This window comes from Lipophrys pholis (assembly GCF_963383615.2).
Source record: "Lipophrys pholis genome assembly, chromosome: 13".
Taxonomy (NCBI): domain Eukaryota; kingdom Metazoa; phylum Chordata; class Actinopteri; order Blenniiformes; family Blenniidae; genus Lipophrys; species Lipophrys pholis.
The window spans coordinates 22,792,159-22,816,524 of record NC_137632.1 but is presented as its reverse complement, the minus strand read 5'-3'; the positions used below and the strand labels follow the sequence as shown (position 1 = coordinate 22,816,524).

Genomic DNA, 24,366 nt, shown 5'->3' with positions numbered 1-24,366 from the left:
GCAGCTGTATTCAGCGACATCTCAGAAGTCGTTATCTCAGGTTCTGCTGTGGATCCGGGGCGATAATGAGTCTGTATGTCAATACCAACATACTGGATAAAAACAAGAGGCTGGAGAGGGGAAAACAACGTGATTCTGAGTACTCCAACTACCAAGAGCATTTTATATCTGAATATATAGCTCTTTTCTTTTAATGTTTTGTGCACTACTTCTGTATTATCAGAGCAGGTAAAACTGGGTTTATGGAGTACTGTGGTCACAGAAAGGCTTTTTGACTATTCTCTCAGCCAGTCCCTACCTTTCTCAGCCTGAGTGCTGTACCGTAAGTGCACAATTTTTCCTACAGGACCACGAGAAGTGGGCAGGCAATAGACTAATTCACTGCAGTGCTCAATCAATGACACACAATGAATTTGCAGGGTATGCACAGTTCTCCATCACGCAGAAGACAACTTCGAATGGGCTTCAAGCGGAGCGGACCAACACCACCGCACTTCTGCAGAGAACTCAAAAGGAGAGTGTCTCTTGGCGATAAAGAACTTTGAAGGTTTAAACTGTGCTGCCATGAGGGAACGGAAAAAAAAAAATAGAATAAAACTCCATTCAGCTATATCAATGCTGCCAGTTTGAAAATGTTGAAAAGAAAAAGAAAAAAAAGAAAAGCCTATGACGTGAAGTGTTGAAATCATGCAGAAATATGGACAGGAAGTCCTTCGAGAGGGGAAATCACTACAGGTTTTGTCTCCGTCACACGCAGATTTTGAGGGAATGAACTGGTGAAATTGTAACAAGATCCCTGCAATTTAATGCAACTCAATACATCACCACCACAATCAGCTGCCTCACAAATTGAAACTCGCTGAAAGTTTGATGGGGGGGGGGGGGGACATGACAAGGTTGACAAGGTTCATTATTGTTCGAGCTTCTGTACTGGAGTAGATTATGTTGTGGAAGTGTTCATAATTCTGAGTCACGTTTCTGTGTATTTGTGTAATATCGGTTCTCCATTGAGGTTGACCGCTATGAAAAGGGTGCGGTCCCTTGGAAACAAAGAAAAACAGAATTAAATGAACGTGATTTTCATCAAACTGAATGGACACATGTTTGAGAGTTATTCACATGGTCATTAAGAAAAAAAACAACAACACAGAAATAGTCAAAGTTCAGTCAATGGATGTACAGGACAGTCAAGACTGAACCCATAATCAACACATCATCAGTGACGTCTGAAATGTCTGTGAGCTCCTACTCAATGCCCGTTCAGACACGTGACGATGTTTTCAAGTGAAAATGGAAAACTTTTGTTGGGCTCCGGGTGTTCGTTTACACGACAACAGTGCTTGAAATTGAAAACAGCTTTTTGAAAATATACGCTGCTACTGCACACATAGTTTTATAGTTGAGAGTCGCCCGGAATAACAAACCGTGTTGTCTGTCCACGCAAAGGTCCATGTAGGTCCAAGCGTATTGTTCTGCGGTGGCCACAACATGAAACCAAGCACCTTGAACGCGACACCAAAGTGATGCAGCATGAATCGAGAGATTGTTGGATTAGTCTTCATTAGTTGGCGCTCAGGACACCTAATCAGGCAGTGAGTCGGTTTGAATCATTTCCTGTGGTCACATTCCCAGGTTTTAAATCAGGTTTGAAAGTCCAGTGGAGGTTTACGGTGGTGACGCCGCGAACACTAAGCGAGTTATGTCCAGGCGCTCCATCTCTGTCCACGCGTCCAACTCTTCGAGTGCAAGTCACGTCTCAGAGCGCGGGGCAATAAACAGAGGAGATAAAAATGATCAAGATCCCTGCTGGCATTACCTGCGAGACGTGATCAAGCCCACAACACGGAGCCAGACAGAGATAAAGGGGGGGGGGGGGGGGGGGGGGGGGGTAAATCAGTCTGGAGGACCTGCTGTCAGTGCCAGCAGCCACTCGCCCTCCCAGCCAAAGCAAACAGAGGCAGGTGCAGAGTACTGTACGGTGCATCCATGCACATGTCCAAGACTGAACGCCGTCTATTCATTTCAACTGGCGTCAATTAACAACCGACGCGCAAACGAATTGTTCTATTCCAAAGGCCTTTTTGCTCGGACGCTTCTGGCGTGTAAATAAAGAAACGCAACAGTTTACTAGAAAAAAAGAAAGAAAGAAAGAAAAAAAAAAAGATAATGAGGGCGTGAGCTACGTTTTCAACGACACAAGGCAATTATCCTCTTTTTAGTCCTATTAAGAGCTCTGCAGAGACCCAACAGATTCACTCTGGGGTGAAACACCAGGCCGGTAACGCTTTTGTTTGACGAAGCGAGGGAGGCCGCCAGCTGCAAATGAAATGTTGTGTGTCAGGTGATCATTTTGATGGATGTGAATCTCACATTTCCACAATGGCACTCAAATCGTTTGCCGGCTGCGGAAATGTCATCTTTCCCAAATTGTGAATTTCATTGGGAACCATTCAAGCTAATCCAAACATCTTTTTAAAGCGCATGCGAAAGCCTTCATTCACAAGTTTGCTTCACCTTTTATCCTCATCTTTAACGCAGTTTGTCAACATTCAGTCTGTTTTGGCAGCAGGAAACCCCCCCCCCCAAAAAATTCAAGGTCCGTTGAGTTTAAATGCAGGCTGCAAAATATACTGTGCACAGACACAACTGGCTCCCGAATATTTTATCTTTGGTGTATTATAGTTTATAGTCCACCCCAAAAGTGTTTTATCTTCCTGGAGAGGAGAGAGCTTTTATTACGCTATCTGTCACGGACCTTTCGGCATCATTTGCTACAGTCTGACTGTAACAAGTGTGGCAGAAATTAAATCTGGAGAGGGCGCCTGAGGGGGTCGGGCGTCTGCTGGTGTTCTGATATGGTGGAGCATCGTTGGAGGTCAGGAAAGCGCCGGCTTTCTCTCAGTGAAAAGGAAGTGATAGGTCATGTTCAAATGGATGTACTACCAACGGCTAGAGTGAAACGGTAGATATCCGTTTGCCTGTCTGCGAGTACTTCTCCGGCGTGGGCTGCAGGAACTCCCATTACCTGCCACTGCCTCCATTTCCCTTCACTACATCGACACAAGCGTGTTTCATAGTGCATGATATTCTGGCACTCCACTGCAGCTTGTGATTAGTTATCTTTCCAGTATCGTATGTGTTCAAGTTCATGAGGTACAGAAGCAGTCGCCAGACCTGCCGACATACAGCACGGAGTGCTTGTAATTTATCACCAGCCTCATTGTGCTGCTGCCTTGAGCTCAACTCTGGAAACAATCAACGCTGGATCTGCTAACACGCAGCATGGAGTGATTGTAATTTGACGCCAACTTAATTGATTTGCTTTGTCTGAAACAAGCAAACACTTGATCTTCCCACATGCCAAACCAGGTGCTTGTAATTTGACACCAGCCTCTTTTTGCAGTCTGCAGCTACAAAGAAGTGGCTGGCATCCAGACGCCTGTCTGTGAGTGTTTCTTGAGAGAACTGCCCGCAGCACTTAGTTTGCCGCTGCCTTCATTTCCCTTCGCAGTAAACACACCAGCATGTGCAGGTGGGAATGTTCAGCAGCTGCTGCTTGCTCAGAAATCAAATTTATGGAGCTGCATCGGCATCTCGGGCAAACGTATTTCCCTTCAAAGTGAGGTGAGGGAGGATTACCTGCCCTCTTGCATTACTGCCTCACACCCAGACAAGAGGAAGACTTAATGGGAGGGGAAAGTGAATTAAAAACCCCAAATATCATTAAGCCATGGCGCACCACCTGGGCCTCGGACACGTTCCTCGACTCCTCCAGCGCTGTCGCTTTGCACTAAAGGAAGCAGGACAGACGATGGTGAACACAGCAGGTTGATACCTCCTCTGCATTTGGGCAAGGTCACCTCAACCCACCCCACTGTCCAGGGCACAGCGTGTTGCTATGACCTGTCTGTTTGTTATTGTCCTCTCTGAATACTCTCACGATTGGGCTCTTTCAAGTGGGATCAGCTCTCTGAAGCTGCACAGCTTGTAAAAAAAAAAAAAAGAAAGAAAAAAAGAAAATTACTTTTTTTGGGGGCGCTTTCAAGAGAGCGCCAAATGAATAATTATTTCAGTACTGCAGTTGAAACAAAACAAAAAAAACAACAACAACAAAAATCCATGTTTGGACATGTCTCACTGAGTGAGTCTCTACATCGTGAAACAAAAACTTAACAATGGGAGATTCATTCAGACAAAACTCTTCAACCTCTTATCTCTCGCCGTGCCACGTCGAGAATGTCTCTTCATCTTCCTCAGACAATCAGCCGGAACTTGTGAGGAAGAGAATGTTTGCAGTACTACACTTCAAGGTTAGAAAGAATCTGGTTTCACCATGCCAAGTCGATCTGCTCGTACCCATAAAAACCATCACAAAAGCTGTCCTAAAGCAGGACTATTAGTATTCCAAAACACCAGTGCGGTCTTTCTGTGAATCGATTATTTTTCCAGTATTTCAGGCGTCTTTTCAGTTCACTTTCTGAAAGTGGCCTGAATCTGCCAAATATTCAACACTGAGTGCTTGTAATTTGACCCCGGCCTTACTGTCTTGATACCTTCGGTACATCCTTGGCCTGAGAGCTCTCACAAAAAGCCTCAAAATGATCTTTTTCAGCTGAAATCCACAGCTTTCGTGGCATCCAGAGCTCATTATAACCACCCTTCTTGTCCCTACTGCCACTGTCCATTCTCTTCACTGAGAATGAGCTGATGTCCTTGAAATAAAAAGTCCAAGGCAAGACTTTGGCAGAGCTGCATGTACGAGTCATTGGCGGCATCAAAAAAGACCTCTTCAATCACAATCCTTAAAGCACCGAGAATCCAGAGGACAAATGGAACACATAATAAAATAACCTCTTTCCAGAGGAGCCACCAGTTAACAGGACCGATGTGTCACCCCAGTGTTGGTTTGGAAAGACTTGCGATTGAGTCTGGATATAAAACATTGTCATTCTTGTTATATTGAGGCAGTAACAACATTTTCATGAGTACTGGCATGAGTCCTGTAATAATTCCACAACCACATGCTGCCAGTTCTGTCCCAGGGTTTTATAAACATGTTCAATATATATATATATATATATATATATATATATATATATATATATATATATATATTCAGTGCCACGAAAAGTTTAATATTTAAAGGCTATAATGCACTATTTTACGGTTTACTATTTAATGTTAAATCTAATGGTTGCCTCTCAGATTCTTCATTTATGACATAAGTAACCTTTATTAACCTCACAGGGACTTAAATATTTCCTTATGACATTTTTCATTCAAGTGATGTCGAATGTGTTTTTCTATCATTCATGAAATCTCATACACCCACCAGGAAAAAACTTCAGATTACACTATTAAGGTTGACACGGCAATGTTTTCAAGTAAAAACACAAAACCTTAGTAGCATTTTGGGCATCTGTTTACATCACAGTGGTGCTCAAGAGTCAATGAAAATGCAACTTTTTGAAAATGGTGTGTGTGAGTGTGTGTGTGTGGTTTCATTACAAAAACAAACAACAGCACCCACTAGTGGCCCTACTAGTGGCTTGTACCCACTCCTCGCTTAAAGAGCAACTTTCCCCTGACTATTATCATGTTAACTTTATTTGTTAAACCATTTTCAGGGTTTCTGACATTGATTTCCAAATGAAACGCAATGAAAACACAAAAATAATCCATTTTTACGAGAAACGTCGTCTCCAATTCCATTTATCTCCAACAAGCCTTGTTGTGGACGTCTGCGATGCATTAGTGATGTCAAGCGAGCCTCTGAGAGTTAATATCAATTGACAGCTGAAATGAATTGAAAAGCAATGAGGTCCTGGTATAGAGTTTTCTAAAAGGGCTATGGAATACCTCTAAAGTGGCTCTTTGAAGAGCGCAGTAGCCATCAGTCCAAAAGGGCAACACAGTCGTCTTCACAGACTTCAGAGAGAAGACGTCGGTGACACCGCTGTAGCTCCAAAAGCTCAAACGCAGTTTTGTAAGTTAAATGAGAACCAGTTATGTCACCTTCCATCTTCTTTCATGAAACAAGACTTTTATACGAGGGCTTTTATTCAGTTTGTGGCTTGAACAGTACTTTGATGTTTCGTATCACAAAACTTGAGAGCTACTTCACTTCAGTGCTCTCTCTTAACACATATTGATTCGGATGCTACCATTTATCTTTGGGGCTTTTACTTGTTGTGACGTTTCCCGATGCTGTTATTTCATTTTTCTGAAGGTCTACCGTTCCGAAAAAGCACTTTCTAAACGAAGTGTATTATTTCTTCATTTTGCCCACTCACCTTTTTTCCTGTTGAAGGCGCGGTTCATAGTGGAAAATGTGCGTCTCCAAGGTCCCTCCTGAGTATCTGCCAATATTCCACCTGGAAAAAGCAGCAGGGGGGGGGGGGGGTCGGTTAAAAAAAGGGTTTCGACCTCAAGCTTCCACAACAAGTGGAAAGTCTCCAAACAAACTTTTCTCGCTCCTTCTAAATATAAGTATATGGCCACCCTCTGTGAATGATGCATGGTTCGGCTGTCGGACTGAGTTAAAGTCTGAGTGTTTCCGCATTAAACAGTCGACTGCTGAGCGCCATCATGCTCATCATCCGTGGTGACTGTGCCTCTAACCTCGTCTGAGAATGATGATTTCTATCAAAGGGCAACGACAACAACAACAAAAACAACAACAGTAGTGGCAACACATAACACGGTTTGCTATGATCCTCTTATGCAATTATGGTCTAATCTTCCCAGCAGAACTGGGGCAATTGTTTTCTAGACAAATACTTGGAAGTGCACACACAGTGTTCACAAAGCACACAGCCTATGAATGGATGTGTAAATCTGATCAACTGAGACAAGACATGTCACAACACAGATGTGACGAGCCATTAGATTGGGTTATAATGAAATAATTCACCAAAATTCTGCACCAGAACATATCAAAATTGGCTTCGTGTTGAGATTGTAGTGAATGTTTAGATTGATGAAAATATAGACAGTTTCATCACATGTACTCTGTGCCACAACACAGAACAACTTTAAAGTTTAAATCTAAAGTTTATTATGGCACAATTTTATTGGTCCAGCACACTCGAGATGAAATTAAGCTGAATATGGCCACTGAACTAAAATGTGTTACACATCTCTGCTCTACAAGCATTAAAATAGCCGCAATCACAAAAAAAAAAATTTACACTGTAGAATGTCCTAATGGTCTAAATCACACTTAGAAAATTAGCCCTGAATGAGTAACTGTTAAATGACCTTAAAGGTGCTCCAATCACAGGTGATTGATGCTGAATTGTCCTTGAACACCATCTAAAATATGAAAAATTAAATTGACCCTCTGAAAAGGCTGCTGGATGCCTCTCTAAAATTAGGATTACTAAACAGTTCCAAAAAGCCTCCTCAAAATTGCTCGATGACAGACCGATGATGATGATTTATGGATTTTTACGGGTTAATGAGCTTCATGCTGCCAATACATGGGTGTTGCATTCAGGTGCATCACGTAACTCCGACCTTCCTTTTTTTTTTTTTTTTTAAATTTGATTGGTGCGGCTTGTATTCAGGTGCGCTCAATAGTTAAATAAATTACAGTAAATCTTGCAACTACTATTTCCAAACTATTCATTGGAAATAACTTGTTTCATTAAGGCCCAGCTTACACAATGTTTTCACGTGAAAACGGATATTTTTTTTTTCGTATCTGTGCCTCCGTCAAAAATAAAGTACCAAACCACGGTTTGCTTTTCCAGTGAAAGTCTTTGTGTGAATAAAGCAACTTCTAAATATTGATTGTGGCTATGCTTCTCTCTACAGTTGTATCAATGCAGGTTGAACACACCAACTATCACAGTAAACTCAAAACTCTGAAACTTTTTCCCTGCAGATGCCAGTCCTCCTCCGCAGTGCCACTTGATACGCCACTGCTTTGACTGCTTTCAGGCCTTCGCATCAATTCCCCGATGAGTGCTCAGCAATCCAGAGAGACCGCAAGGACAAACTGTCCAGGAATAGGTAGCTGTCAGCGGCGCTCCACAATCAATATTCTTGACTCCTTAGCTGTTGGAAAAATATGCAAAGCCTGCTGCCGCATAGGTGCTATCTCAGGCCTTTGAAAACACACCTAAAGTGTGGTCAGGTAATTTAAGAAAAAATTTTTTTTCTTTTTTTTCCCCCATCTCTGGCTTTTTCTATTAAATGTGAAGACTGTGTTATATATTTTCAGTGTGTGGGAACCAACAAGTCTGGCTTAAACACAACAGGTGTGTGTGTGTGTTCCCTCTGAGAAAGCAGTTATGAACTATTGTGTACTCGGTAAACCTCTATGTTTGAGTAAATCTTTTTTTTTTTTCATCTATAGTACTACGGTCTCCTACAACGCCGCTTTGGCTGATGTTAGCTGAAGAATTCGGGTAGATTGATGGACGGATGGACACAGATTGATGAGAGGTCTTAAGAGGTAAAAAAAAGAAAATAAATTAAATACTGGAGCCAACCCTAATATTTCATGGTTATAAATCCAATAAAAAAAAAATTCTGAAAGGGAGCCAAAGACAGTCCAACTTGATTCTGGCACAGAGAGATGACTGGACCAGACAGAAAAAAAAACAAAGTCACTTCTCCGAACAGAACTAACATAAAGAGAACGGCAATAATTGAAGTCTCCTGTTACGGCAAGCAGTCCACGTCACTTCCCTGAACACTGGAGTCGAATCCCGCCGCTCGCATGATAATAATACACGACACGTTGATGCACAGATGAGGACTTTGTAAAACTTTTAATCCCTCCTGACCACATGCGATCCATTATACTCTGGAGCCAGCCCAGGCTGGACTCCATTCCTATATATTGTGTTTATGCTGGAGCTTTTCCGAGTTACATTTGGTAAACAAATCAGGCAAACATGATCGATACTGATATTGAGTATTGTAAAGTAAACTATAATTTCTGGACAAAAATACTAAAACCTTCGTTTTCTGGGTATATACCCGAGAATATCTTAAAAAAATGTGAATAAAGAGAGTATGCTGAGAACTTCCAACACAATGTAAAACGTTATTAAAGTCTCAAGATAAAATCTCTTAAAATTACTGCCTGATAGAAAAAGGCATACAAACATATTATGATAATCAAACCAGGTTTTTAAAGAACATTACAAAAGGTGCTTCAAGTTCATCGCTCTCATTGTCAAAGCGATAGGATAAACGTACGTTTCAGTGCTTAGGATTGGGCTCTTTGAAGAGGAAACTCCACGGGAGTGCTGCTTTATCAATGCATCACACAAAACCCTTCCAGGTCCAGGCACAATACTGTCAAATGGGGTGGAGGCTGCACAACTGCTTGGCTGCCTCCGGTACTGCAGATATTGAACATATCAAAATAAGAAATTAAATCTCATGATGACACAGCCATTGTGACGGACCGGCGACACGTTCCAGGATGTCAGCTGGGATTGGCTCCAATAAATCCATCCAGAAGATGGAAGAATGGATCAATATGATTATACAGAATTTTTTAATTTGCACAAAAGGATAAATAACATCTGTGGTATTAGTTTGTTTGGACAAGTGTCAAACGACGGTTCATTTTATCACCTGCCGCTGCAACAAACTCACAAAAAGACCAATTATAACCTTGACAAAAATGATGCCATTCAAAAAAAAAAAAAAAAACTAAATAAATGACACAATCAAAAAATGGTCCTTGAAGCTGAGACAGAGACTGAAGTGGCAAAAAAAAAAAAAAAAAAAAACAATCACTCTTACGTCGAACCTTCGTGGATCATTAGCTTCGTCTGAACAGCAGTGGGGTGCTGGTGAAAATGATGGAGTCAAATATCTTTATCGCTGCTGGGAGGAGCTGCTGACAAGTCATCCTTTAGAAAGAATACACACTCATGACAGGGGCGACGGTTGAGTTTGAACTCGCACTGCACAGGCGGAGAGAAATGAGCGCGTAAATGACATATATGGCGTGTAATTGAGGGAAATACACATCCGTGTATGTGGGTTTTCTAGTGTAAGGAGATATTTACGAGAGGCCCCTGGAAGGGCTGAAAACTTTTAAATGGAACAAGATTTTGGGTGGAGACTGGGACATTCCTCAGTCTGACAAAAAAGAGAATATCTTCACTGAAAGAAAAGAGAGAACGTGTGTTACTTCAGGTCCAAACTGCTGCTGGAGAAGCTTTTCCACGGACAGATGACACTGTTGTTTGCATTTCACCACAGAGAGAGTTCAGCGCATCTCTGCATTTAAAGTATCCTGCACTATCTGTTGTGCCACATTAAGACTTTGGCACTTCGCCTGAGCTTTTTGCATATAAGTGCACTACTGCCTTCATTCTCCAGGCAGCTAAGGTTGTTTTTCTTGAGCAAAATAACCCTGTGTTAAAATAAAGCTTCAGTTAATGGTTTCATCAATTTCAAAGCTGGACGCTGAAGGCGTAAGTGGTGTATTAAAGTTATTTTTTAACTAAAACCAGGCACCGGAGGTGCAGTATACACAAGAAATTAAGATAAAATGGGCCGTAAATGTAACGATGCTCCCTGTGTTGCAGTGGTCCACCTCGTACTCTTAGATTTGTTGTCCTTGACATGAACACTTGATCCTTTTCTTTTTTCACTATATCCCGTATGATTAGGACAGTTTTTGATTCCAAGACATCCCATCACATTATTATTGTCCATCTACTTGCACATGATGCACGTGGCGCACCTATGCAGTAGCAGCATTTCGAAAAAGTTGTGTTTTCCCTCCGTTTCCACGGAGACAGTGTCGGAACATTTTCAAAAAGTTCCACCTTTGCAATTGTTTTCAAACTTGTTGCTCTTTCATCGGCTCCGAGCACCGCTGTCGTGTAAACGGAAACCCAAAACGTAACACAAGCTTTGCGTTCTCACTGGAAAACGTCGTGCAGACGAGGCCTGAGGACCTGGATTCCTTTGGTGTTATGTAAACTATTGCATAATGAAATGAAACTTTCCATCCACTGGACCAAGCAATGCACTCTCATGTGTGCAATTATCAAACTTGTCAGCCTGCTACTGTTCTTCACCACTTTAAACACATGGGTTCGTTGTCCGACACTTTTGGTGAGGTTTGATCGTATGCTATGAACTGAAAATCGAGAGTGTAAAAAACAAAAATAAAAAATGAGGCATTCAGACTGCTTGATGTTGCTCAGTGTTGTTCAAGACAAAACCCCCCAAAAAAGAACTCGGAAATGATTATTATTTATTATGACCGAGTGAAACGTTATATATTTGGATAGACTCCCAATCACGTGGAGCGGCTCAGGACGGCCCTGAAAGTCAGCACTAAGAGCTTTAAGTTCTTAAAAAGCAGAGAGCGCGTCCCTTTGGCACCCGCAGCAGAAGGAACGTGGCAGCAGACAAAGTCTGGCCAGCTTTTTTTGTTTGTTTGTGACACGGTTGGATGTAAGGCAATGCCTCGTGTGACACTTGGCTGTGATGTCACTCACTGTGACTGACAGCCGCGGTGCTGGGCCCTGTTTTAATAGCTTCCTGTCTGGTGATTCAACAGCACCCTCCTGAGAGAACCTCCGACCTCAGGATGCACACACACTCTCGCAGTCTCTCTCACACACACACACTGAGCTGCAAACAGTGTGCCTTCCCTGTTTACCAGCTGTGATGGAGGTTAGATGTGATGAACTTCCCACCAGGAGGCTGCAGTACCGCTCACGCGTAGAAAGAGCGCGTACGACCAGTCAGATCGCGATTACCAAACAAAATTACGACGAGCCCTCTGGCATTATTAGGTCCAATAAACGCAAATGGGTGCAAAATCCAGGATTAAACATCTATTTAAGTCGTACGCTGCAGAAAGCCACTCCGACAGAAACACACTTGCGGTCTGACGTGTGTTTGCTAACTTGCAAAAACAGTGGAAAATATGACTCTCTGAGAAAATCATCCTCCCAAGCACACAGTCCCCGGGACTGACGGTTCACCTTCCGTGACTCAGACATTTGGAATTTGAGCTTGGGAAAGGGGAAAGAAAAAAAAAACAACATCTTTCTGGAAATGAGCACAACCCACCCTGACCCTGTGCAGTCGGCTCCCTCAAACCACAAACAACAACCAGGGGGTGGGGGAGAGAAGCTGATAAAAGCTCCCAAATGCAAGGATTTATCAGACGTTAATATTTAAAAAGGCTCCGAAAAGAAAACAAAGTTAATGTCCCATTTACAAATGCCTCACAGCTACTCGCTAATGTGACCCACATGCACTCGAAAGGCGGCGGGCTTTTAGCAGGGGACCCAAGTAGAGCGTGCACTGTGGTCTCTCAAACATAATGCCTCAGAAGAGAAAATCAACAAAGATCCTTTGTTTTCCCCTCACTTCACTCTTACCAACTCGACTCCGGAGCCGCTACGGCTAAATAACAACAAAAAGAAAATCACAAGTACAATCTGTTTATGAATCGAGTCCCTGGAATCCTCGGCTGAATCCACCGCGGGGTCCCGGTGTTTAATCTAAAAGCCAGGGCTTGCTCCATCACAGCCCGGCACTTTAACTTCGCCTTAAAACGCTTCAAGGGAAAGAAAAAAAAAAAAAAAAGCCCCTCGGCACCTTGAAGGCTTACAAGATGGCAAAAAAAAAAAAAAGAAAAAGAAAAAGCAAGAGGAAGATGCAGGCAAACAACAACAGAGCCGAGATAAAAGTGACTTACTTGCCTTCAAACCGGGGTGGAATAGTGAAGAGGAAGTTCCAGCCGGTCTTAATAGTTTTCAGCTGTGGACCAGATGGTGGTACACTAACAGGACGGCTTCAAGGAGAAGTGATGGGGGGATTGCAAACTCAACAAGAAGCCCTGACACAAGACGTTCAAACCAAACTTCCTCCGCCCACAGTTTGTCCAAAAGCAGTGCTGAACGAGAGAGAGAGAGAGAGAGAGAGAGCGAGAGAGAGAGAGAAAAAAGACCCCTTCTTCCACGGGGTCCGCCTTCATGGCGATGCTCTGTGGCATACCACACATGACCTATAAAGAGGTTGCAGAGTGACCCTTTGCTTTTTGCTACAGCATACAATTCATCGTCACGCCCTCGGGTCGACGTCTTGGCATCGGTCGCAACAACAAAACATCATCAAGCGGGAGTCACGACATTCCTCTAACTTTCCTAAAGTTCCTAACGTCCTTCCTTCTTCCCTCCGTATGTGAACTCGGGGCAACCGGATGCTTTAAAATCTGACACTGGATTGTGGTTTTTACCACGTACGGATGAACTGTCTGGGAAGCCGTGGAAGTGAAAGATCAGAGGGCGGCGGCGGGGCGAAGAGCGCGACACCGGAAGTGATAAACACCTGAGAGTTGAGCCCGGATCCTGCTCTCTTAGGTTTAAACACACGCAAAAGAAAAGGCAACTCCATCACAGACTTCACAACCACCTGAGGAAAGTGCAAACGTTAAAAAGTACATTCACTCTTTTGAAGCATAAGACTTTACAAACTTGTAGTTCACGTCTTTGCTATTGGGTACGTACTTTTTTTAAAAAATTAACGCTGAGATGGAATTGGACTGAACTGGATTCAACTTCAGAAGTAATTCGAGTGAAGCAGTCCGATGTTGTGACTCATACAAGAGCTCCAGCAAAGAAAACATGGCCGCTGAGCTCAAAAGATTCAGAATAAACATTAATCATTTTTGCAGATTCAATTGACGATGTTGTGTTTTAATTATAAGTTCCTACATCGTGCAATTATTTGGGAATCAAATATGATTAAAAAAAAACTACAGCAAATGACAAAATAAATCTGAAAAATCTGAACGGATGTTTCTTGGTGATTATTGACATCCTACATCTCTACAACTACTTTAACGGTGGCAGAATGTGATTGCTGTGACGTTAAAGAAGCGTGTACTCAGTCGGTGTGAATGTAAAACTGGCTGGTTGGGTATGAAACAAATGACTTTATTGAATTACTTCGCCAGTCTTGATGAGCGTGCCAAACTTGGTGTTTAGAGGCTGAAATTTGGGCTCAATGGCACGCCAGGAGAAGAATTTTTATTTTTTTTATAATAATAATAATAAACATTACAAAAACAATAGGGACCTTTCCCCCTGGCCTTCTGGGCTCGGTCCCTGCATAAATGCACGCAGGTGGACACCCAACCTTTGTTGGTCGCCCAATTTCCGTTGGCGAATCTAATAAAAATCAAGAAATATCTATCGAAGAATTCACATTTTCTGCATTATAAATGATAATTAATATTCAAATCCCAGACTATATTATTAAACATTTCTGTGTGTGCATTCATTTATCCATTGAAAGATTTTAATCCATTGAATCAAATATGTGCTAAACAAAACACGTATTTGAGGACTCCTTCATGAGAAAATGGGAACTTTAATCCTCTCAAGATAGAAATCATATGACTATAAACCCCCACAAAGATATCCAATCATATTTCATCTTGTACAGCTGTAGGAGGTCAAGGACTGAAGTGAAGTGATAAATAAGGTTATTTCACTGCTTTCCTGACAAAAGAGACATTCATCCAAATATAATGAACAGTTGTCCGATGATGATGAATTCCTGTTGATGAATTCATGTCGCCGTCGCCCACTGATGAGAATAAATGAGTGCGTTGTGCGTTTTGACCACGAGCATCAATGAGCTGCTGCAATAAGGGGAGAATTAAGTTCTGGATCTCTGTTCGGTAAGTAGTCCAAATTCTTGAGGAGAAAAAAAAAAAAGACGGAGCATGCTGGGTACTGCTCGCCTGCCAGAGAGGGCATTCCTGACACTTTCAGTCTGCGCAGTATCGTAGAGATTCAGCTGGGTCGTGGCCTCGGGTGGCGCCGTGTTTTTGCTGGCCGGCAGAAATCTGAATCCTGCACGAGAGAGCGTTTATACAGGGAGGGTCTCGGGCAGTTTCGAGGAGTTTTCTTTTCCCCCGCTCCACTCGGCTCTGGATCATTTCATGTTTTGCGTCTTGTATGAACAGCTGTGGAGGGGTAAAGGGAAGTGGACGGTCCAGACAATTTCCAGGAAAGCCGGGGTCTTTCCACAACACCGACTAATGAAAAAAAAATTGCGTTGATTTAAGTTGATTTAATGGGGAAAAAAAGCTGATTTCTGGGGATTTTTCTTCAGGTTTTTTTGTCCATTTATCTGCAAACATTCACTTGAAATGCATGTTTGCCTCTGCTGACTTGGTTTAGCGTCTGTATGACAGCCAAATTCCACATCATTAAGTAGATAATTCACCATTTCTTGATGTTCAAAACAGCAACACAACAGACTCATCTAGGTCAGCAGTCAAGAACAATGCGAGTGACTCATCTTTCCAGACTTTGTTGTGGAAGTTGGCAACAACAAAAAAAAACACCATTTCTTTTTTCTTTGTTGCATGTTTAGCAGAAAAACATACAAGGGGGGGGGGGGGGGAGAAAACCCCCATTTGGACAAGAAAACATATGATAAGCAAGTAAATACAAAAGTTTAAAGCATCTCTGTGTTTACACTTACTTATACAAGTTCAGACTCCCAATTATTTCAGTTGTCACCTGGGACCGGGTGTGTGTTTGTGATAGTGGGCTGAAAAAAGCAAGAACGTGCATCTCAATGAGGAACATCTCGGTGGAATTCAGGCTTCCTCGTGATTTGAGTCATAATGCAAAAGGAGGACCGACGTGTTTTCAATCGACGCGGCTCGTCGACGTCCCGTTCGCCAAGAAATATCGCAGCGATGACGGGCAAGAAGCAAAAAGCAATCAACTTCCATATATTAGCTACATTAGCATCAGAAAATGTGGAGCTGGAATGATTTATATACAACCCACCCTTGGGAGACTGAGGCTGAGGCAGCAGGAAGAAAATTAGTCTGTACGCAAAAAAAAAAAAATAGAAAAAAAAAAAAAAATGCCCCACTATGATTAGCATGAGCGCAGCATTTTGATTGTGAACTGTAAAAGCGAAGCCGAGAGCCTCAGAGGCACCGTCCTCGCCACGGCGTCGGGAAAATCTGGATAATTTAGTCGCAAGAAAGAGTCGAAAACAAACTTCCCAATTCCCAGGAAAGGTGGCAAGTTTGTGAAGTGAAACCGCAGATCTGCTCGTATTCGTGGAGCTCTTTCACCAAATAAAGGCTAATGCTAACAAGCTCACAATAAATCTGACATTCTTATGATTAGCAGCTTGTTTCAATTCCCTCAAATTCAGTTTTAAATCACGACATTTATTTTTATTTTTTTTTAAATGGCTCCCAAGGTGTACATGTGCGATACGGCCGTAGTAAATAGTAGATGGACAATAACAACAATGGCGGCATCAAGAGTTGCATGTTTTTCCAGGGAGACAGAGTCTGAGTGTTTTCAAAAAGTTCCACATTGGAAGCAATTTTCAAAAAGTTGCATTGTTTTTTGTAGCTCTGAGCTTTGTTGTCATGTAAATGGACTCCCAAAACGCAACGGAACATTGTCAAGTAAACAAGGGCTCAGTGTAGCATGTTAGCATTTGCTAATTAGCCATAACCGACATGATGCTCATGGTGAGAGGAGAACCATCGCTGGACACAAATACTTAACTTTATATTCCATAAAAGCCTATTTGATCATTTTGTAAAGACATAAAGCAGCAACCAGCAACAATAGAAGTGTCTGAGTTATGCAAGTTTATCGACCTTTAATAAATTCTAATACAATTCAATTGGAATATAAACAACAAGCTAAAGAGTCAAAAGTGGTCATTTCTAAAAGCTCGCTCCACAAAGATTTTCTGTCTCACGATGGGAAACTGTAGAGTGAAACTTTTTGAAGGATAAAAACGGTCACAGACAGCCACTCCAACAATAAGCCTGGAAATAAAGACGAGTTCACTAACTGGAACTCCGACACAAGGAAACAAGTTTGCCAGAGAAATTATAATGACACGTAATTATTAAAGTCTTTAATCATTCACTTCCCTCATGGTTTCAGCTCTCATTTATTTCTTATTCTACTCATGGATCTTTCAGAGTGTTTATCCATTTCACAGCGACTAAACAGGACTCCTGCCAAACACTTTTTTAAATTAACAGTCAATAAGAAGTTGCTGCAGTACGTCATGCTCTGAGTGGATACTTCAGTGACTCCAATCAATATTAGAAGATTCAATTAATATGAACTCTTCGGAATTACTACACTAAACAGTAACTGCACCGTGGAATCAAATATTGCAATGAGACGAAAGTATAAAGACAACTGTTTTCAAACTGTTCGGGTCAGGGGAATGCCGTTTCCAAGCGTGAGTTTCTCCATTTTTAGGAAGAGCGCGAAGTGGAGAGTGTTTTCACCTCCGAATAATCTGAAAATCTTTGGACTATTTGCGCAAGAGCAAACCTAAACTGTCTTCAGCAGACATTTGGTGGTGGGAAATTAACAAGTGCACTGACAGGAAAACAAATACATCACACCGAAATCAATTTGGTCTGTAAAGTTTACAAGAGAAAAAAGCTGAATAGGTCATGAACTGGCCTTTTTTTTTTTTTTATCCTGATTCCACATGGAAAAGTAATTAAAAGGGACAAGCTGTGCAATAACTGGAGGTACAAGGTGGGAGCGGGGAAACTTGTTTTAAAAGTTTGAAAGGTCAGTTCTGCTTTAGTGTCGACGTGAATTTATTTTTGTTTTTTTTAATTATTATTGCAAATGAAAGGCAACAGATTTAAAACGACTTTTACATACAAAGGTCATTAAACATAAAGCATATTATTGCAGTAACTACTTTTTTTTTCTTCTTTCTATCCCGATCCCCAAATTCCACGAGTGACCCGCCCACTAAAAACAGAGCTTTAGGCCAAAAAAAGTAAATAAATAAATAAAAAAAATAATAACAATAACAAATATAGAAATTGATAAATAATAGAAAAGTAGATAAATAATAAAAGTATTAAAACATTTTAATACAAATGAATGAATAGATAGGAGAGGGGGGGGGGGGGGGGATTAGAGTATTCAAGGAGGGAAAGTAAGAGAACAGGCTGCCATTTTTCATAAAACCTGTCAGTACTGCCTCTGATACAATGTGTGATCTTTTCTAACTTGGACATGACATCGGCGAGCCACTGACTGCAAGATGGAGCGTTCCTCAATTTCCACAAGAGCAATATACGACAGGAATATTCACTTTGTTTCCTGCTTCTGCAGTAGGAATCGGAAGTAAATAATATTGGGTGACGTAAATCAACTGAATCTAGAAAGTTTAAAGCAGTTTCAGATTTCAGTCTCACGCGACAACGTTTCAGATGCGTCATTTTGGTGTACTCGTTTCAGAAAAGTTCCACGCTTACACAGCAACGTTTCAAAAACGATGTTCATTTATATGGAAACCCTGAAAACGATGTAGCTGGTATGTTGGCGCACAAGTTGGCACTGCGAGTTGGTGTACATGCGCAGTAGCAGCGTTTCCAGAAAGTTGAGTTTTCGTCGAAGCATTTTCAAAACTTTCCACCTTGGGGGCCGTTTTCAAAAACGTATGTTTTCAGAGGCTCCCATTGTCATGTAAACTTTCCAAATTACGATAAAGTTTTCATTTTTTCTCACATGAAAACGTCATGTAAATGGGGCCTCAGGCTGATGTTCTGCTCCAGTCTGATCAACCTGAAGCAAAAAAACATTTTCAACAGGAATTTCTTCAAACCAGCAGCTCTGGTATGAATCTCAAAGTTTTCTATAAAATGTGTTTTTAGCCACTGGAACTTTCTCCGGTGATCAGGAACATTATGAGGCTCTCTTAGATGAATTCACAGCAGAGATGGTGCAAAGGTGGTATTTAACCAACATTTTCAGTGACTGAGTGAATTCCTTTAACAGTAAAATTCATTTGCATGGCTGTCAATGGTCGTCTCCATTTCTTTCGGAACATTTTTGTTGCGGTCACTGTGTCTGAACGTCATCCCGCTTCAATGGTGATCTGTTATGAAATGCCGCTTTGCTTCATAGGTATAACCTTTCACCACCTCCGGTTTCTTGCCTAACCTCAAACAATCCAAACTGTTTCTTACTGTCAGCTTCACCACGACGTTGGGAAACATTTGTCAAGGTTTTTCTTGGCATCAGTTGAAAAAAAAAAAATTCCCCTCCGAGGCTGAACAAAAACATAATTTATTTTTTTTTGCGGTCACAGAAAACCTCAGCGTGACAGTGCTGTTCTTGGGATTGTAGCCCGTCACATTTATCAAGAAGATCTTGATTTTTATTTTTATTTTTTTAAAAGATCCTTCGACTTGAATCAGCAGATGTGAAACCGGAAGACAAATCAGATCTTTCTGGGACCCTTTAGGTGGATTTATAGAGCAAAAATAAAAAAAACCCTGCATGTACGCAGCATGCTATTATGTTGTCAGAGCAGAGAGCTCCTGTTGAACGCTGAAATTATCTGGGAGGTGGACACAGTGTCTTAGAATAAAAGACGAGTGGTTTGAAATGCCTTGTGATGACACGCGTAAGAAAGCGTTTCATTTTGTTATGTGGCTAAGTCACAAAATTAACAATCATTTTTCAACAATTGAAATGGCCTGTGGGAAAAGACATGTCATTTTGGTGACTGAAGATTCATCTGGCAAGGTCATAATCTAAATGTCACTCCACTAAAACATGGTGTTGAGCTCTTAAGGCATTTTAAATGCCAACATATGGTGTGAGACACAAATTTGGACATTTTCTCAAGCCGATTAGTTTCATTTTAAAGAGCAGTGGAGCTCAAAGATCCTCTATCCTTTCAGGATTTCTTCTGAAAACCAGCAGGATTGATCCCTGGTTCCAAACACTTTTTCATCATTGCCCTCCGGGTTTGCTTCTCATGAAAGCTTCTGACCCCCCCCCCCTCCTCCACATTCTATTATTAGAGGCATCTTTATTTCATCTTCTTAGTGAGTTGTACATGGGACTATTTTCGGCCATTTACACAAACAGAAAACTTTTGTTGCCTTTTGTGGGAGTCTGTTTTACGGTGCTCGGAGCCACAGGAAACACAATTTTTTTCGAAAACAACTCCCAAGGTGGGACTTTCTGAAAACGCTCAGACTCCATCTCTGTGGAAACACATATGTAGTTTTCTGCGTGTGTGTATGAGTGGTTTCATTACAAAAAGCAACAGCACCAACTGATGGCCTGGCACGCTAACTTCGTCTTTTTTACCGATTCTGTCATTTCTTTGGAAATGGACATTGTTTTCAGGACATTGTCGTGCAAATGTGAAACTTTTCTTATATGGCAATGCAAAAACGCTGTATTTTCACTTGAAACGTTGTGTAAGCGGGGCCTTACGCTGACTGCAGGAATTAAAAAAAAAAAAAAAAGCTTTTATCTTTAGATCTTCAAATGGGATATTGCATATCAAAGGAAAATTACGGTATTACGGGAACATTAAAGAGGAAGCAGTGTGAAATTTTGCATTTTGTACTTGAAAATAATGGTAGCTGGCGGACGGTTCACCCATTCATCCAAAGAAGTGACGAGGGTCATGACCTTGAGAGCATCCCAGACCACTCGTCTGAGGGATTCATCCGAAAAAATAAAACAGAAAACAGTTTAATGAAGAAACTTTGATTGAGATCGAGATTGAGAGCCACATCGATGACTCTTCTTTCAGTATGATGTGATTTGAGCAAGTAGAATGTGGACTTTATTTCGAAACTAACTCGTACGTTTCATTAGGCAGATTATAAGGGGATGACCGAACAAAAGTGAGTTCGAGAAAAAAAAGTTGTTGAAGTGGATGAAATCGGGGGATGAAGAGTGCAGAAAATCAGACACACTGAAGAATTAAAAGCGCCGTGACTCCCAAATTATCATCATGCAGAAACACAATTACCGAAGATTCTCTACTAACACTAATGAGTCCGATCGGATGGTTTGGCTGGGAGGGGGAGGAATCAACTCTGCTGGCGTGTTTGTGAGGAAGGAGGAAATGCACGGTAAACAACTTCAGAGACTCTAAATTGGCTGTTAGCTGAGGTTCAGTTCGGGTGACGGAGCGCTCCGGTGAGCACAGGTGAAGGACTTTTACACCCTCATGCAGCCTTAACAAGACATTTGACGCAACCGGCTGCCCTGGAGATTAGGGCTTCAGAACTCAAAACACGATGCTTTGAGAAGAAGCTCTGGTGAGCCCGGTTTTGACTCTGTCTCTTGAGTCCCGTCGGAGCATGACAGGCGGGTATCCTGCACATACGGGTGGGGGTCGAGTAAGCTCAAGTGCAGGCTGGTCGTCGTGTCACAAGCTGGACTTAAACATTTGTGACGACGTCCCTTTCGTATATACTCGGATAAATGATGGTTAACCCCACGATATGCGACTCGCGTCGGCCAAAACTTCAAAGAGCAGCACTTGGAGCTACGACATGGTTCGCCGAGATCTGAAGGAGCGGGAGGGGGTCCGGGGGTCTTTGAACGGTGTGTGTGTGTGTGTGTGTATAAAATATGTCTCAGCTTGATCTGCCTCCGACATGTTTATTCCTTTGGGTTGTCTGTGTAAGTGCAGATGGCTGACTCACTTCTTTTCAAGTGTTTTGTCATTACTCACTTTTACAGAACGTGTGTGTGTGTGTGTGTGTGTGTGTGTGTGTGTGTGTGTGTGTGTGTGTGTGTGTGTGTGTGTGTGTGTGTGTGTGTGTGTGTGTGTGTGTGTGTGTGGTCAAGCAAAGCGCAGCACTTACATCCGGTCGCTGCCCATCAGACCCTGATGTTGAAGATGAATATACGAACGCAGTGCAGTGTGTGTTGTGTACGATCTGCGGGAGCTGGATTGCGTCCGTGGTTTTGACCGCTGGTTCTCAAAGTTGTTGAGCGGGCCTCCCTTTTGCTTGTACCGGAGAAACTAACAATGTTAGTGTCAGAAAGAGAGGATGTCTGGAATGAGCATATTTAGGCCCCCCGTTTACACGACAAGAGAAAAGGCTTGGTTTACATGGAAACAGCCGAAATAGTAACGACAATGCAGTGAGCATGTCAGGCCAAAAGCTGGCGCTGTTGGTTGTTTTTGAAATGAAACCACATGCACACAAAGAACAATACGCTATGAACACCGACGATGGTTAGTACACGGAAATTCGTATGGCTGGCAGTCATGACACTCTGGAAGCAAACGTTGATGTAATTGTCCATCTACTGAGCATGTGCAGGAGAAATATTTACGACAGCTGTGACGCGCATGCGCAGTAGCAGCGTTTCAGAAAAGTTGCGTTTCACAATGCGTTATCCACAGGGTTGAAGGCAATCCTTTTGGGGGGGGGGGCGGTGTCACATTCCAAAAAACTAATAGAGACAAAGTCTCTGTTATAAAACATTATACCCCCCCCCCAAAAAAAACTAAAAAACGTGCCACAGTCAATGGAATAATGAGAAAATCAGTACTCTCAGCATAACTCTTTGCTTTCACTGAACAGACCTCCCAATACACAGACACAGCCTTTTTCAGACTAAAGTTTTTTTTCGTTTGATTGTTTATGAAGAGCTGTCACATGAGAGCTGCGGGGGGACTGATGAACAAAGGACACAGATATCACCCCAGACAGCGTGCTTTTACATCCCGGGTTTAAACTATGTTAAGAGTCAGGCCGCATACTGCAAGTACACCGATTCATGACGTGAATAAAAGTAAGGTTTTACTGGCCCTTTGTTTTAATGGCACTGCAGGGGAACTATTGCTCTATTTATTTATGTTTTATCCAACAAATGTGCAAATCCAATGGGTTGATTCAAACAAAACCTCAGAATTTAAAAGCAATGTCAATCGAACCTAAAAACTAAATTGTGAGAAATTCATCACATTGACAGCTCGAGGAACAGCAGTTGGAAAAAGTAAAATAATTATCATTCAAAGCATAACATGAGCTCAAACTACATGTTTTATGGAAGAAGGAAAAATATTCTGCAAACTTCAGGAAAGCCCAGTTACAACTGGGCACTAAGTAAAGATGAAAAGAGGAGGAGGAGGAGGGAACGTTGAAGATATCCCATTACTTCATCAATGCAAGGCAGTGGTGAGGAAGTATCAGGCTAATGAGCGGGATCGCAGCGGTGATGCCAAACCTTATTGTGGCTTGGACTTTCACAGAGTTTAAACCATTTCCTCACATTTTCAATTATACATCCATGTGGAATTGGCAAAATGTATTTTTTTAACCATTGACCCAAAGTTCAATTGTCCATTTATGTAAGCTGATGTGGCACCACTTATCTAATTCAGTGCTTTCCTGGATCATCTACCTGCTGCTACATTCTTTATAATTATGCTCCCGTTTACTAGGGCTGGACCCGATTAACTGAATATTCAGTAGGTTGTGGTGGTGCCGCGCTGTGACGCTCCTCTCAGCTTAACGTTCACTATACATCGAAATAAACCTGCTGCTTCACAAAAGATTCTGATATTTGTCATTAATTGGACCAGCCCTACTGTTTACACAACAAGTCCAATGGCATGACATCGCTTTTGCGTTTTCGTGTGGGAAAAGTTTCGCACTTAAGTGGCAACATATTGATAACGACGTCTGCTTCTACTGTACGGGAAATGGTAGAAGTGCTGCAAACAATCTATTTGCCATATAGGGCCACTAGAGGGCGGCGGTGGTTGTTTTTGTAATGAAATCACACACGTTGTGAGTGCCGTTGTCGTGAAATTGGAGTAAATTGTTTGCATTGATTATATTCTTAATCTTAATTGTGCAAAGAAGCGTCATTCATTCAGCTAAACAGTTCTGTTCTTTGGAAGAATAATTCTCAATGGTATGTTAATGGAATATTGTGCAGTCTTAAGTACTACTATCACATAACTGTTAAAAACCTATTTTAGCAGTGAAAATGCTTTTTTAAACATTTATTTGACCACAAGACTTTCCCTCTATTTCTAAGAACTCAGTTTCTAATCATTTTCTGAGGGCTTCGTCTAAATCAGCTGGTTTACGTGTCTCTTCAGGCACGCTCTGTGTAAATTAGTCAGCTTTAGAAGCAATAGCGGATGTTTTCTTTACTTTTCTTTAGTTTTTTTTTTTTACAAATTCAAAAGCGGCTTGTTTACTTTCATGTCAGCGTCACCGATCCGGTTGTGAGGCTCGTCATTACCGTCGGAGAGGGGTTTTCTGGTCGGGCGCTTGACGGAGGCGCCCGGCTCACAACTGGAGTGTGGAGGTGAATTCCAGGGGAAAGGAAACAGCTGACCAAGCGCAACTCAATCTGGAGGGGCTGCGGCGGCTTCGGCGAAGTGTTTGGATAAAGATTGTACAGATCTGTCAAGTAGGGGGCCGCCATCTGAAGCGAATTAATGCTTATGCAGCATCCCGGTCGGCAACAAGTATTCCCCCTTGACTTCTCCATTTCAGCTGTTTTGCTGTGGATTCCACCACTCTCAGACTCT

The 24,366-nt window shown here is 42.0% G+C and overlaps 1 protein-coding gene across 12 annotated transcripts in view; it reads right to left on the bottom strand.

The window, feature by feature from the left end:
* The window catches only part of gulp1a (GULP PTB domain containing engulfment adaptor 1a), a 92,103-nt gene that overhangs the window by 24,735 nt on the left and 43,002 nt on the right, over positions 1–24,366 (bottom strand). For 7 of the 12 annotated variants that reach the window (XM_080478360.1, XM_080478353.1, XM_080478355.1 and 4 more), the window contains one exon: positions 6,294–6,374. The exons of 3 other annotated variants lie outside the window; for them this stretch is intronic. In XM_080478360.1, coding sequence (XP_080334486.1) covers positions 6,294–6,321 — 28 coding nt within the window. In that variant the 5' untranslated portion in view covers positions 6,322–6,374. Of the gene's footprint in view, positions 1–6,293; positions 6,375–12,700; positions 12,863–24,366 lie in introns of those variants that run through there. 2 more of the 12 variants (XM_080478351.1, XM_080478350.1) reach the window with 2 other exon arrangements.